Consider the following 14,548-nt stretch of genomic DNA (forward strand, 5'->3'; position numbering starts at 1 on the left):
TAAATGAATCGAGTTACCTTCATTCAATTGAGGGGTAACATTCCCTACACCCTTAGATCTGAACTTCCCAATGAAGTGATCTTTATGTAGGCCATCAGAAACTTCCGCTACGCCATTTTGATAATATTCTCTGCTTCCACTTCACCCTCGGTGAATTTGAACCCATTGATCCTTTTGTCTTGTCCCAATTGTTGTCGGTGATTGCTCTTTCACTCTTGCTTGGGCGTTGTCTTCACCTCAACTCTAATACCATGTTAAATTATGGTATGTTCTATGCTTAGAGTAGTTTACTTATCATTATTATTATTATCCACAGATTAGAAATCACATGTACATAAGTAAAGTGCAGATAGAAAATTAAACAATTAACAGAAAACAAGCCAAGAGAAGAGACAAAAGATGTGGTGGCTAGCCAGGGACAAACCCCAATATGGTGAAACCCTTTGATCAAATCTTCTTTTATCTTCAATAATTCAGTAGAGAGAAATAGTACATAAATCTGATTTACATCAGTAGCAGCAAATCCTAGATCAGCGGCATCAGCGTCATCCGCATCAGCTGCCATCATCATAATTGACATCACCGGCTTCATCGACTTCACCGGCATCATCAACTTCACCGACATCATCGGCATCACTGGCATCATTGGTTTGACCAGCATCATCGGCTTGACCGGCATCATCGACATCACCGACATCATCAGATTCACCGCCATCATCAGCTTCACTGGTATCATCAGCTTCACCTGCATCATCGGCTTCACCAACATCATTAGCTTCACCGGAATCATCGGATTCACTGACATCATCGGCATCACCGACATCATCGGTATCACTGGCATCATCGGCTTCACCAGCATCATCTTAGGATCTCTCCTACTAAAACCCAAAGACAAGTAGAGAGAGGAAGAGATCCAAGTGTATGTAGAAATGACTTGAAGTCCTCTTCTATTTATACTAAAACGTAGAGGTTGAATAGACATGATGTTTGGGGTTCTTGAGCCTATATAAGTTGTAGGCCGGCTTGATAATAATTCCATAATCAATATAAATTCATATCTCCATGAATACTTATAGGAATTGGATGATATTTAGATCAATCCTACACCTCTCGACGAGAGGAATCTAATAAAAATATTATTAGCCATGAATAAGATGACCCACATGAAGTTTGGCCCTAGTTTCGAATTTTAACAATTCCTTTAGCCCATTGTCTTCCAACACTACATCCATCTTGTCCTTCAAAGAAATATAGTTTGAACTACTTTCAAGGAAATATTTGAGTCTCAATTCATAGAAAATCATCCTGCTAGCTTTGAAGAATGCCACTACAAATTTGATTTCACTTGCAAAAGAAAAACTCGTATTCTACTCTTCTAGAGTGATTTCTGCTCTAATACCATGTAGAAATTCCTTGTAGATTCAAACTGCTAATTGTAGTCTACTAAAACAATAGACTTGAATATACTCTACTCATCAGCAGAAATAATTAAACTATCGTAAAATCACGAAGCATAAAGAGAAAGAATTCAATCAACACATTACACAATGATTTCCTAGGGAAATCCATAGCTAAAAACCCCTGCTATCAGTATATTGTATTAGTCATAAAATATGAGAAGATTGCAATGCTTTTCTCAAGCCCGAGAAACATCTATACTATCTCTATCCGTCTCACAAATTCCTAGACAAACCTAGGCCAATACTTAACCAAAATTTGGCTTGAACAAGTCCCTATTTCCTTGTGTTGTTTCCTTGGGAATTAGCCCCCTATTAATTAGGGAAATTTCTCAATATGAATTGTGCAATCCTCATAGGCCTTCCTCTTACTGCATCCACAAACTGTACAATTCAGATGCTTATACAACTGATAGTATATTTCCCCTAAACTCCAATATCAACTAGGTAACTCTCAGAGATGACATGTATGAGTTATTTATGAGTGAATCATGAGTTAACTGGTTCAACACATGAAGCAACACCCCACTGTCTGATCTCCTACTAGTTCCTCCATCAGTTGGAACTAGTTTAACTGACTTTAACTCAGTTAAACTGAATTAATTAATTACAACTCAAAATAAACTCAACTAGGGCTCCTATAATGTAGGAGACACTCTGCATGACTCTATTTAGACCCTCAACTCAAATTAACTTAGCCAACTAAGCCAATTTAACTTAGTTAACTAGTACAAGTTGTCTTGTGATGTGGAATTACAATTTTATTCCTAATTTAATTCAAGGACAAAATTAAATTAGGATTTTCTTGTTGCATTTTCAACAATGAGTAATATAGGAAGGAGTAGTTTCACAATAAATAGTAGTTATATCTAAAGGAACTTCATTAGGATGTGGTAGGAAGAGAAGAATATAAGATACCCTGAAGCTGCAAATATTTCTTGGTGTTGGGAATGAGGACCCTGAATAGAACTTATTTATTTGTGAAATAGTTTTGGATGCTAACAATGTATAGGATGAGAATGCCAAAATTCTACAATTGGGAACTACCTTTAGGGACCACATGCTTGTGTGGTACATGAAGTATAAGAGTAATGCTCAACCATCTTAGACAAGGACATTGCAATATATGTTCAAGAAAGTGTTGTTGAGAGAGTTTTAAGACCTAAGTCAACCTCTCAATGCATGAGTGATCTAAAAAGGAGATTAAACAGAGATGACTAGTGATTTAAAGTGTTTCTAGGGAAACTAGCTTTTGATATCCCTCATGAACAAAACAAATAATGATTTATTACAGGAGTGCTACCTCACATTCAAGTACCATTGAACTAGTAGGACATCCACACTCAATCAGAAACCTTGGAAAGAGTGTTGAAGCTATAAGTTTCTGCAAAAATTGTAGTGGTGGGAGATAATTTTGGGATAGCACGAATTCATTCATAGATGGTAGTGCTCACTACATAATTACAGGACTTGGTGAAGGGAAAAGCACAACACATTGAAGTTTGGTGCAAAAATTTTCACGCAAAAGGGAGCTATAGGAATGAATCTCGCATGTTGAATGAGTATATGGTGACAAGTGTTTCCAGCCCAATGGCATAAGGGAGAGGCTTGTGGTGTGAAATATGTAGAGTGTGGGGTTATACACACACAAATTCCCCTATGATGTGAAAGATCAAGTCTTTTGTGAGAACATTATTTTGTGATTTTTGGAAATCATTTGGTCATGATATCCAACATTGCATGGCATTAGAGATTATGTGTTATCACACTATGAATGTGTATAGAGTACAAGACAATCAATATGGGTTAGTGCATAAATACACCTAGTTTGGCAAAGGTCTGGGTGCAATTGGGACACGACTAGAAGGATTTGCATGACCTGGACGAGGATGGGGAACTTTTGGATGAGGAAGAGGGAAAAATTTCTATTATAATTGTGTCCATCCTGGAAATCTCACTAGAGATTGTCCTAATTCGTGTTCGACATGCACATATTGTCAAGATTTAGACCATGAAATGAAGGGTTTCCCACAACTTTTAGCAAATATTCAGGAGAAGAATCCGTAGAAAGTGAAAATAGAATAGTGCAAAGACCAGTCACATTGTAACGCACATAGAAACCAAAGCTAGCACATACACTGCCAATTAGGTTGGAACTAGTTAGAAATGGGTGCACAAAGCCGCAGACCCACCCCGAAGATTTGATCCTAAAAGAGAGAAGGATACATACAAAGAATCGTGCAAGGAATTGATTATGAAATATTAGATTTCTCACGAGGATAACGTTGTTTATAATATGCCTTGAATCTTTGCTAAGATAATTGAGAAGAGTTCCAAGGGAGGGGATGAATCGATTCGGGCATTTTTAAAAAGTTGCTTAGACTTGATATAGGATGATGGATCCCTACATAATTTTTATAGAATGATTTAACAATGTGTGAAGGACCTAGATAAGGAAGGGTTATAGATACCTGAGCGTGTAGTTAACCAAATTTCATTGAAGAAGAGAACTAACAAAGAATTCAAGTTTGGTGCAAAAGTAGGAGCCCATGAGATGGATAAAATTATTTTGGTTTTAGGTTTTGTTGTGAAATTTTTTCCTAAGAAGACATGGGATATGATGGGTGTTGAAAATTGCAACAAGAAATATTAAAAATAACGTCTATAAATTCTAATTTAATTTGTCCTTGAATTAAATTGCGAATTAAATTGTAATACTATTCTCATAGCAGCTTGTAGCAGTTAACTAAGTTAAGTTGACTTAGTTGGCTTAGTAAATTCGAGTTGGAAGTCTATCTAGAGTCATGTAGAGTGATCCCTAAATTTTAGGGGTCTAGGTTGATTTATTTTGAGTTGTAATTAGATAAATCAGTCTAACTGAGTTATAGTCAGTTAAACTAGTTCTAACTGTTGGAGGAACTAGTATAGGTCTAGTGGTGGAGTAGTGCACCAGTGCATCACTAGCACCAAACCAGTTAACTGAAGTTTCAGTCATAAATAAATCATACTTGCTAGTTCAAAGGAAGACCCAGTTGAGATTAGAGTTTAGGGACAATGTACTATCTGTTGTATAATTTTTCGAGTTGTAAAGATGGTGAATGCAATCAGAAGAAAGCCTAAAATAAATCTTCCCTTAATTAGAGAAATTTCCTTTAAAAGGAGGAATGAAGGCACAAGTTTAATTATTTTTTTTGATGAGCGCAAGCTAGTGAGACCAAGTAATAGGAAGCATAATTTTGTGCATGGAGCTTGTGAGCGCAAGGAAGTAGGGGCTTGGAAGACTAGTAAATTGGCTAAGTGTTGGCCAGAGTCAACATGGGAAGCAGAGAGATAGATTGTACTAGTGCATGAATTGTTCGGGTTGAACAAGAATTGTATTTTATTCTCATATATTCTGGTTAATGAAATATAGATAGTCGAGGTTTTTAGAAGTTGCTTTCACAAGAAAAATATTGTGTTATGTGCAATTGATATTCTTCCTTTTCTGCTTATTGTTTTCATCTATCAATTTTGGTTTCTGCTAAAGAGTAGAGTAGATTCTTGTCTCGTGTTTTAGCATATCACATAAGCTGTTGAATCTACATAGTAAAAATATACATGGCATTGGAGCTGAAGACAATATAGAAGAGGAGAATTTGAGTTTGTTGTGAAGGTAAAAATCCAATTTGCAAGTTCATACTTTAGAGCAACAATATGTCATTCTACAGTTTATGACTTGAGTATGCCTTGGAGGGAAGCTAAAATTACATATCTTGGAAGGAAAAAATGCAAGCAGTGCTAGAAGACATTGGCCTCAAGGAATTCATAGATCATGACATTCCTAAGCCTCCAACATTGGATGGTCAAGATCTAGCTGAACAGAGAAAGTGCGTGGAAAAAGCGAGAAGGATTACCTTAGAAGGTGTTTGAGACCACATTGTATCGAGTCTCCACGGAAAGGATACTCCATACTCATTGTGGAAGGCATTGAAGGACCTATTTCAAAATATTAGTGACCATAGGAAGTTGGCATTGAAGGAAAAACTTAGAAAGATCAAGATGGAGAAGGGCGACTCAATTTCAAATTACTTGACCAATTTAACCCATTGTTGGGATGAGCTTGGAAGTGTCAAGATTAATGTTGCCGAAGACGATATGGTGAGCCTCTCTTATAGGACTTCTCGAGAGCTGGGATAGTTACCAAGACTTTGTTAATGGGAGGGATAAACAACCAGATTGGGAGCAGCTGTGGTTACATTGTACAGGAAGAGATTCAGGGAACACCAAACATGGACCTCTTCTAAAGAAGTGGAACAGGACTTTGCATTAGTGAAAAAATAAAAGAAATCCAAGGGAAAGAAGTCCCAAAGCTAGGTGGGTGGCAAGAAAAAGATCTTGTCAAAAGTCAAGTGTATTAACTCTCTCGAGTATGGGCACTATGCCATGAATTTCCCACAAAAGAAATCAAGCACGAAGGAGACAACAATAGAGACAACAGGTGAAGATCTAGCTTCAAAATTCGAACTTGATTTCAATCTCATTGCATGCATGACCAACACTGTATTGGGAAGCACATGGTATATAAAAAACGATGGTTCATTCCATATGATGGGGAATAGATATCTCTTCAGTGACTTTAAGGAGGAAGATTTCAAGAAGAACATAGAGTTTGGAGATGGCGGGAGATATAGCACTACCAAGATCGGTACAATTAACTTTTAGAGGAAGACTAGCTCCCCTCTTAGAGTCACATATGTGATGTATGTCCCAGGACTAAAGAAGAATCTTGTTTCCATCGTAGTAGTGGACGACCATGGCTATGATGTCATGTTTATTAAGGGAAAGGTTTTCCTTAAACACATCACCATGGGATAGGTGAAATAGATTGGTGTGTTAGTCAAGAACATGTATGCTATCGAGGTCGAAGATGCATGCAAAGCCTTAAGGAGAAAGGAAAATGTTAGTGACTTGGTGGTTGAGATGGAGCATGAATTAACTCTCAACATGCAGCCCTAGCAGTAGCCTCAAAAGCAACCTCATAAAGTTGTTGAGCAACCACAATTAGAGAAGCAAAGAGGAGATTGAGTGGAGAGATCCACTTAAGAAGAGAAGAAGAAACCTAAGAAGTAGCCTCAGAAATTTTTGGAGTAGCCACAATTGGAGAAGCATAGAGGAGACCGAGTGGAGGCATCCACTCAAGCAGAGATCTCCACTAGGGGAAAATTTCGAGCCAAGTGTGTAGAGGGAGCACATGCAACCATACCTCCATGTGACAGGTGGGGCAATGTGAAGCAATAGTCTCAAGAGTGCAGAAATTTGGGTTGGGTCCATTAAAATGTTTTGTCTCATCGATTATTACCTTGCTACGGGAGCCTATAGTACACAGTAGCAAGATGGATCAGTGGCAGTTGATGCAGTCAGATGTCAGAGTGAAAGAGGCAGAGATTAGCAGTAATCAAATACTAGGGAGCGCATAGCAGATTTGGTAGCAGTGCAGATGGCACGATGCAGAGGAAACAAAAGCGCAAAGTTTTCAGTAGACAATGCAGGAGCTAGTAGAAGTTAGAGACTCTGGTGATAGATGCAACATACTGATTCACTTTGGATGCTTTTCCAGTTTCAGAAGTTGCAACAACAACAACACTAGAGAGAAGTGTTGCATGCAGAACATTCCAAAGGTACTAGATCGGGATAGAGTTGAATTTATTTCTTGTTGAGAGGGAGTGTGGAAAATTGCAACAAGAAATGTTAAATGTAGCATCTAGAAATTCTAATTTAATGTCCTTGAATTAAATTGGGAATTAAATTGTAATTCTATTCTCAGAGTAACTTGTAGCAGCTAACTAAGTTAAGTTGACTTAGTTGGCTCAGTATATTCGAGTTGGAAGTCTATCTAGAGTCATGTAGAGTGATCCCTAAATTTTGGTGGCCTAGGTTGAGTTCTTTTGATTTGTAATTAGATAACTTAGTCTAGCTGAGTTATAGTAAGTTAAACTAGTTCTAACTGTCGGAGGAACTAGTAGAGGTCTAGTAGTGGAGTATTGTACCAGTGCATCACCAGTACCACACCAATTGACTGAATATTCACTCATAAATAACTCATTCATGTTAGTTCAGAGGAAGACCCAGTTGAGATTAGAGTTTAGGGACAATGTACTATTAGTTGTATAATTTTTGAGTTGTACAAATGGTGCATGCAATTAGAGAAATTACCTTTAAAAGGAGGAATGAAGGCACACATTTAATCATTGTTTTGGTGAGCACGAGTTGGTGAGACCAAGCAATAGGAAGCACAAGTTTGTGTGTGGAGCTTATGAGCGCAAGGAAGTAGGGGATTGAAAGGCTAGTAAATTGGTTAAGTGTTGGCCAGAGTTAGCCTAAGAAATAGAGAAATAGAATGTACTAGTATAGGAATTGTTCGGGTTGAAAAAGCATTGTATTTTATTCTCATATATTTTGGTTAATTCAATTTAGATAGTCATGGTTTTAAGCAGTGCCTTTCCCCCAAGAAATATTGTGTTATGTGCGATTGGTATTCTTCCTTTTCTGCTTATTGTTTTCATTGATCAATTTTCATTTCCAATGAAGAGTAGAGTAGATTCTTATATTGTGTTTTAGCATATCACATAAGTTGCTGAACCTACATAGTAAAAATCTACAATGGGGAGGCCTAAGTTGACTTGGTACCCTATCAAGCTCAAGTTGGCCAACTAGTACAATATTTTTTTTGATTAGTAAATTATCCAATCCAGAGGTAGACATTGATGGAGTTACAAACATGGATGATTTTGAGATAATTGACACTTTTTTATGATACTAACCCTTACCTAGCCTTTTTATGGAATGATTGGGCCTTTGATAATCAGGCAGTTATCAATTTGAAGAAGAGACAAATGAATTTTGAGTTGGGAGATGTCTGTGAAATTGTGTCGTTGGACCCAAGTGAAAGGGACTTCTACATGGAAACCATTCGAGAAGAAGTAGATGGAGTGGCCCTAGAGGATATTTATAACGTCACTTCATGAAAGGAAGAATACGCCAACCTGACCACAAATGGAGTTTTGAGTTGGTGTAGAATTGGTTCATGCACCTCAGACGCTAAAGAAGGACTAGAGAATTGGCAGAATCAGTTACACAAGGTTTCAAATGGTAGATGCGTGCATTTCACCCTCACAGTACGTCAGATCTGTAATGAGGCACAAAATATCTGCAAGAAGTAGTTATCTACACAAGGGAACACTCAAGGAGACAAGGTGTTTCCTTATATTGTGACTAGAAGTGACCCATTAAGGCATGTTATGGAACCATAGGCAAAGCAAATCCCTGTAGCCAAGAAGTGCGTTGAACTTCCACCCGTGGTTTCCTACTTAATACACCAACTTAGAAACCATGGTTCAGGAAATCTAGAGAGGAGCTTATTGATGGGAAGAGCAGTTGGTTGATATACTAGTTGGACCATCAGTATAGATTGAAATAATGTCACACATGTTTTCTCTCCCAAAGGACCTCTAATGGATGTGGCAATGAGTCTGCATTAAGTCGATTGTCGTTGCATGGAAAGTTCCCGAGTTGAGGAAGTATGCATTTTATTTTGTCACATGAGTAAGGAATGTGCAGTGTTGGGGGCCACTGTGCAACTTATTAATAACCAAACTATTACTTAATTGCGTACATGGGGGCTAGTTGTGGTAGATAGGGCCATCAAAATTACTCCACAACTAATTCAAAAGATTGTGGGGTTGACGATAAAAGGTGAGAATTTGTGGCACTCTTTGAAGATAAGTCTAATAATATATGAGAGAAATTGTTGGAGACATATGGTACATCAAGTAGAAAAAGGGGGTTTAAGGTGGCAATGATAAGGGATCAAGGTGTTCGGTTCACTACACAAGTAATGGCTTGTAAGGTATTCAAGAAGTGCAAAAAAGATGAGCTGTCGGTAGGAGTTATTTAGTCAGAAGGATGATCCAAGGAGGGAATGATAATGAATTGGGACACATACCTATACAACCTATTCGTTAAGGACTACAAGGTTGTTCAAGAGAAAAACATCAAGTTTCAATGCATGGCTACTCATTTTGAATGCCTTCATCGCATGGGAAATCCCACCACACTTTAAAACTATGATAAAGATGAGGCTCCCCATAGAGGCTATACAATTCCAACATTTATGGGCCATTACAATTCTAGACTAGAAAATTCAAATTAATGTTATCTTCTTTCTTTTTCATGAGATGATTTATGAGGCCATTAAGTTCACTACACACCTTTCTAAAGAGGAATTAGAAAAATGTCATAGTTTTATTCAATTCAATGTAGATACGCATAATTTATATATTCAGGCCAAAGAGGGGTTCAGATAGGGTATGAACCATTTGCAAATTTCAATTGAATGATGAAGATATGCAATCTACATGTTGAAAAATGCAGCAAGAAAGTCTCAATTTGATTTTTCCTTGGTCAAATTGAGAAAATTTGAATTTCCACATCAACAGACAACTTGGATGCAGTTAACATATGTGACATGGATTTTTTCACCCATTTTACTCAGTAATTTCAAGTTAGAGGGCTTGGAGTTCAATTCAGCATGTGTGATTGCTAATTTGTAGTAATCAAGGTTAGTGATTTCAAGTTGTTTTCAGTTAAACTAGTTCCAACTATTGGAGGAACTAGTCGAAGGTTAGTTGTGCAGTGAGACTTCAATCCAAATCAGTGATCATCCATTTAACTGATCAATCATCCAAAAATAGCTTGTTCATTCAAAGAATTTGAGTTCCCCATTTATGGTAGAGATTCCAAGGCAGTGTAACATCAATTGTAGACTAGTCTTGAGTGTATAGGTGTCGCATGTAGTCAGATGATCAACCTTGGTAGTTTCATAATAATTTTGGAGGAAATTCCTAAATAATAGGGGTCTAATTTCCTCAGTAATTTTTCAAGGAAATAGGGGCTAAATCAGAGGAAAAATTTGACTAAGTATGGGTTAGAGCTTCTTAGTGAGCAAAGAGAAGGTCATTCACTTGCAGGTTGAGCTTAGTTGAGAAAATCAATTATAATACATCTCTATTCATCATATTAATGCAAGTAGGCATAGGGGTTTTTAGTCGATTGCTTTCCCCTGGAAAAAAAATTGTGTGCATGTGTGTTATTTCTAATTGCATGTTTGTGATTGATGTTCTAAATTGTGAATTAACTTCTACAGAGTAGTAGAGTAGGTTTGTGTCATGTGATTTTGATTAAAACTTCACAATAAGTTGCAAATATACACCATAATTTCTACATGGTATAATAGCTATATTCACATTAGAACAAGAATTTCAAAGTTGTTTCTCGGGAGGTTCAAATTTGCAGTTCAATGTAGTAGGATCTCTTCAGAGTTGGGAAGATGACCTTCAATGGGCTGAGACTAGAGTATGCCTTGGAAGGAAACTCTAATTTCATTGCATGGAAGGATAGCATGGAGGTGGTGCTTGATGACAATGGATTGCTAGAATATGTCAAGACTGACATTGCAAAACTAGCATCAGTTGATCCCCAAAACCTAGCTCAATGGAAGAAATATGTAGCCAAGGTGAGGAGAATAATATTGGAGGGAGTGTGAGACCACATTGTCTCAAATATCCATGGGAAAGAAACTCCTTATGCAATGTGGCAGGCACCGACATATCTGTTCCAAAATTGTAGAGACCACATGAAACTGGCGCTCAAGAACAAACTTCGAAATATCAAGATGCAGAAGAATGACACTATTCCACAATATCTGAGCAAGTTCACACAAGTTCGTGATGAACTTGGCGAGGTTGGTGTAAATGTTGTAGAAGATGACTTGGTAAGCCTAGACCTTATAGGCCTTCCCAAGAGTTGGCATAACTACTAAGATTCAGTGAACGGGAGGGAGAAACTACCGAATTGGGAACACTTATGGTCTGATTTGGTACAGGAGGAAATAAGGTAGAATAACGTAGATGGAACTTCATCTAAGGGTGAGGATGAAAAAAAAATTGCATTGGTTAGAAAGGGAAAGGAGGGAAAAGGGAAGAAATCTAAAACCAAACTAGAATCTAGCCAAGGGGGAAGAAGAAATATTTGTTCAAAATTAAATGCTTCAATTGTCATGAATTCAGGCATTATTCCACGAAGTGTCCACACAAAAAGTTGAGCAAGAGGAACTCAAGAGGAGAAACAAGTGAATATTTGGCTTCAAAATTCAGGCTTGACTTCACCCTTATCGCATGCATGGATAGAATAGTGATGGGGAGTGTGTGGCTCTTGGACTCTAGTGCATTATTCCACATGACAGGGTGTAGAGTGTTTTTCAATGACCTAGAGGAGAAATATCTCCAGACGTGAATCAAGCTGGGGGACTATGGAAGGTACAACTGACCGGTATTGGTACAGTCGCCTTTTAGGGGGAGTCAGGTTGTCCTCTCAGACTCAAGGATGTCATGTTCATTCCAGGCCTAAAGAATAATCTCATGTCTTTTGTATTTTTGGAAGACTATGGTTATGATGTGATCTTCGGAAAAGGGGAAGCATGCCTAAGATACATATCCACGAGGTGGGTGAAGCAGATTGGGGTTCATGTGAAGAACATATATAAGCTATATGTGGAATATTGTGTTGCATTAAGCACTAAAGCGAAGAAAGTGCAGAGTCGCGATGTCAGTGAAATTTGGTATAGAAGACTGATCAATTTACATCATGGCTCCTTGAAGATTATGTAGCAAATAACCACTGGCCTCCCTAAAGGATCACTTGAACAGCAGGATGTATTCAAAGGATGTACCTTGAGGAAGTACACAAAATCCCCATTCCATTATCAAGACAACAAACCACATGTAGTCTTAGAAAGGATCCACTTTGATTTCATTGGACCTTTCTTGACAGCCTCCACTTCCAGACACAAATATTTTGTGATTTTTATTAATGAATTCTCAAGGAAGTGTTGGATCTTCTTCACACAGAAGAAAGATGAGACATTCTCCAAGTTCATAGAATTCAAGGCATTGGTTGAGAAAGAAATTGGGAAGAAAGTGAAGGATCTCAATAGTGATAATGGAGGCGAGTATGTTTCGAATGGATTCAAAAAAATTGGTGCGAAAGAAGGCATTCAAAGAAAGATGAACATCCCATAACCCACAGTAGAATCTGGTGGCTAAGAGAAAAAACTGTAGCATTGCTGGAGTCGTGAGAGCTATGTTACATGAACAAGGCCTACCTATGCATTTGTAGGCTGAGGCATGCAACATAACAGTCTACTTTCAGAACTAGAGTCCTCATCGGACTCTTGGTATGAATACACCGAAAGAGGTCTTCTCGAGGAGAAAGTCGAATGTGTCACACATTAGGATTTTTGGAGTCTTTATTTAATGCCATGTATCCAAAGAATCAAGGAAGAAGCTTGAGCTAACAACAGATTTGGGGGTATTTGTGGGTTACATAGAAACTCCTCACAATTAGTGTGTGTACTTACCTTCCTTTAGAATGAAAATTTTGTGAATGGATGTAAATTTAGATGAGGAGAAAGAAATATGGTGCTCTCTTGAGAGGGAGATTCAAATCCCACTAGAAGAGGAGATTTTAGATCCAAAGGAGAAGCCTCAGGAAGTTGTGGAGAAGCCAAAAATTAAGGACTAGAGAGTGGAGACATCCACTCAAGCAGAACCATCTAGAGAAGGCAGAAAAAGAACCAGGGAAGCTAAGAGACTTGTGTAGGATGTGATGGAGAATGTGGGAGCTCCTTCAAATTTGTGTAGGGAGAGAAGCTCACTTGAATGATACAATGGATTCATGGCTCTAATGATTGAGCTTGTAGAGCCTAAGACATCCTCTTTCGAGGATGCAGTGGTTGTAAATAACAATGTTTGGGAAGTGGTCCCAAGACCGACAAATAAATCAATAGTGGGTTTGAAATGGATTTTCAAGGTTAAGAATCCAGTAAACAGAAGAATAGAGAAGTATAAGGACAAATTTGTGGCCAAGGAATACTCTCAAGTTCAGGGAATTGACTATGAGGGAACCTTTAATCCTATAGAAAGGTACTCATACATTAGATCAATTATTGCACTGTCTGCACAAATGGGGTGGAAGATCTACTAGATGGATCTAAAAACAACATTTCTCAATGGAGTTATTGGGGAGGGGGTGTACAGTGAGAAACTAGAATATTTTGAGACATTTGATTGAGAGTCTCATGTGTTCAGACTCAAGCGAGAATTATACGGTCTCAAATAGGCACCTCGTGCTTGGTACACTAGGATAGATAGTTATCTCACCAGTTTGGGATTCACCAAAAGAGAAGTGGATGCAAAACTCTATCACTTCTTAGTAGAAGGTAAATTTCTTATTATTATTTTATATTTTGATGATTTAATTTGATTGGTGATGAGCAACTAATAAGATCTTGCAAGGAATACCTTGTAAGGGAATTTGAAATGAACGAAATGCATCTCATGTATTACTTCCTCGGGTTGGAAGTATGGCAAGGCAATGGGGAACTATTTATGTCTCAAGGAAAGTATGCAAATGATATACTACAACGATTCTACATGGAGATTTGTAAACCCGTGGAGACACCTCTAGCAACCAACTAGAGGAAGGAGGATTCCACTTTAGGTGAAGAAGTGGATGCTACCATTCTTCGGAAATTAGTGGGGTCACTAATCTATATTGTTAACACACGACCAGATATGTGCTATGTAGTCAACTAGTTTAGCCAAGGTATGGTTAGGCCAGCCAAATTATTTCAAAAGAAAGCTAAGCATGTTTTACGGTACCTTAGAGGCAATACCCAGTTTGGACTATGGTACATAGGAACAGAGGGAGTGAAGTTGTGTGGGTTCACAAATTTATATTAGGCAAGAATTCCATCCAACCGAAAGAGTACATCAACTGTAATTTTCACTTTTGGGTCCATAGTGATTTCTTGGTACAGCAGGAAGAAAATATGTGTGGCGCTTAGCTCCATAGAATCATAATACATGGTTGCAAGTCAAGCAACATGTGTGGTGATCTAGATGAGAATTATATTTATGGGACTATTTCATCAGATGATGTATCCAACTATGATATACTATGATAATCATATTTGCATCAAGCTCTGGTATCACCAT

The 14,548-nt window shown here is 37.9% G+C and overlaps 1 protein-coding gene across 1 annotated transcript in view; it reads right to left on the reverse strand.

The window, feature by feature from the left end:
- Positions 1 to 554: 554 nt before the first annotated feature.
- Positions 555 to 14,548, reverse strand: part of LOC149146041 (uncharacterized) — an 86,743-nt gene continuing 72,749 nt past the window's right edge. The window contains exon 4 of the mRNA XM_089452637.1: positions 555 to 798. Coding sequence (XP_089308763.1) covers positions 555 to 798 — 244 coding nt within the window. The remainder of the gene's footprint in view (positions 799 to 14,548) is intronic.

Source organism: Pinus tabuliformis, chromosome X (assembly GCF_031772625.1).
Source record: "Pinus tabuliformis cultivar Carrire ecotype Pingquan chromosome X, CPIR1, whole genome shotgun sequence".
Lineage (NCBI taxonomy): Eukaryota > Viridiplantae > Streptophyta > Pinopsida > Pinales > Pinaceae > Pinus > Pinus tabuliformis.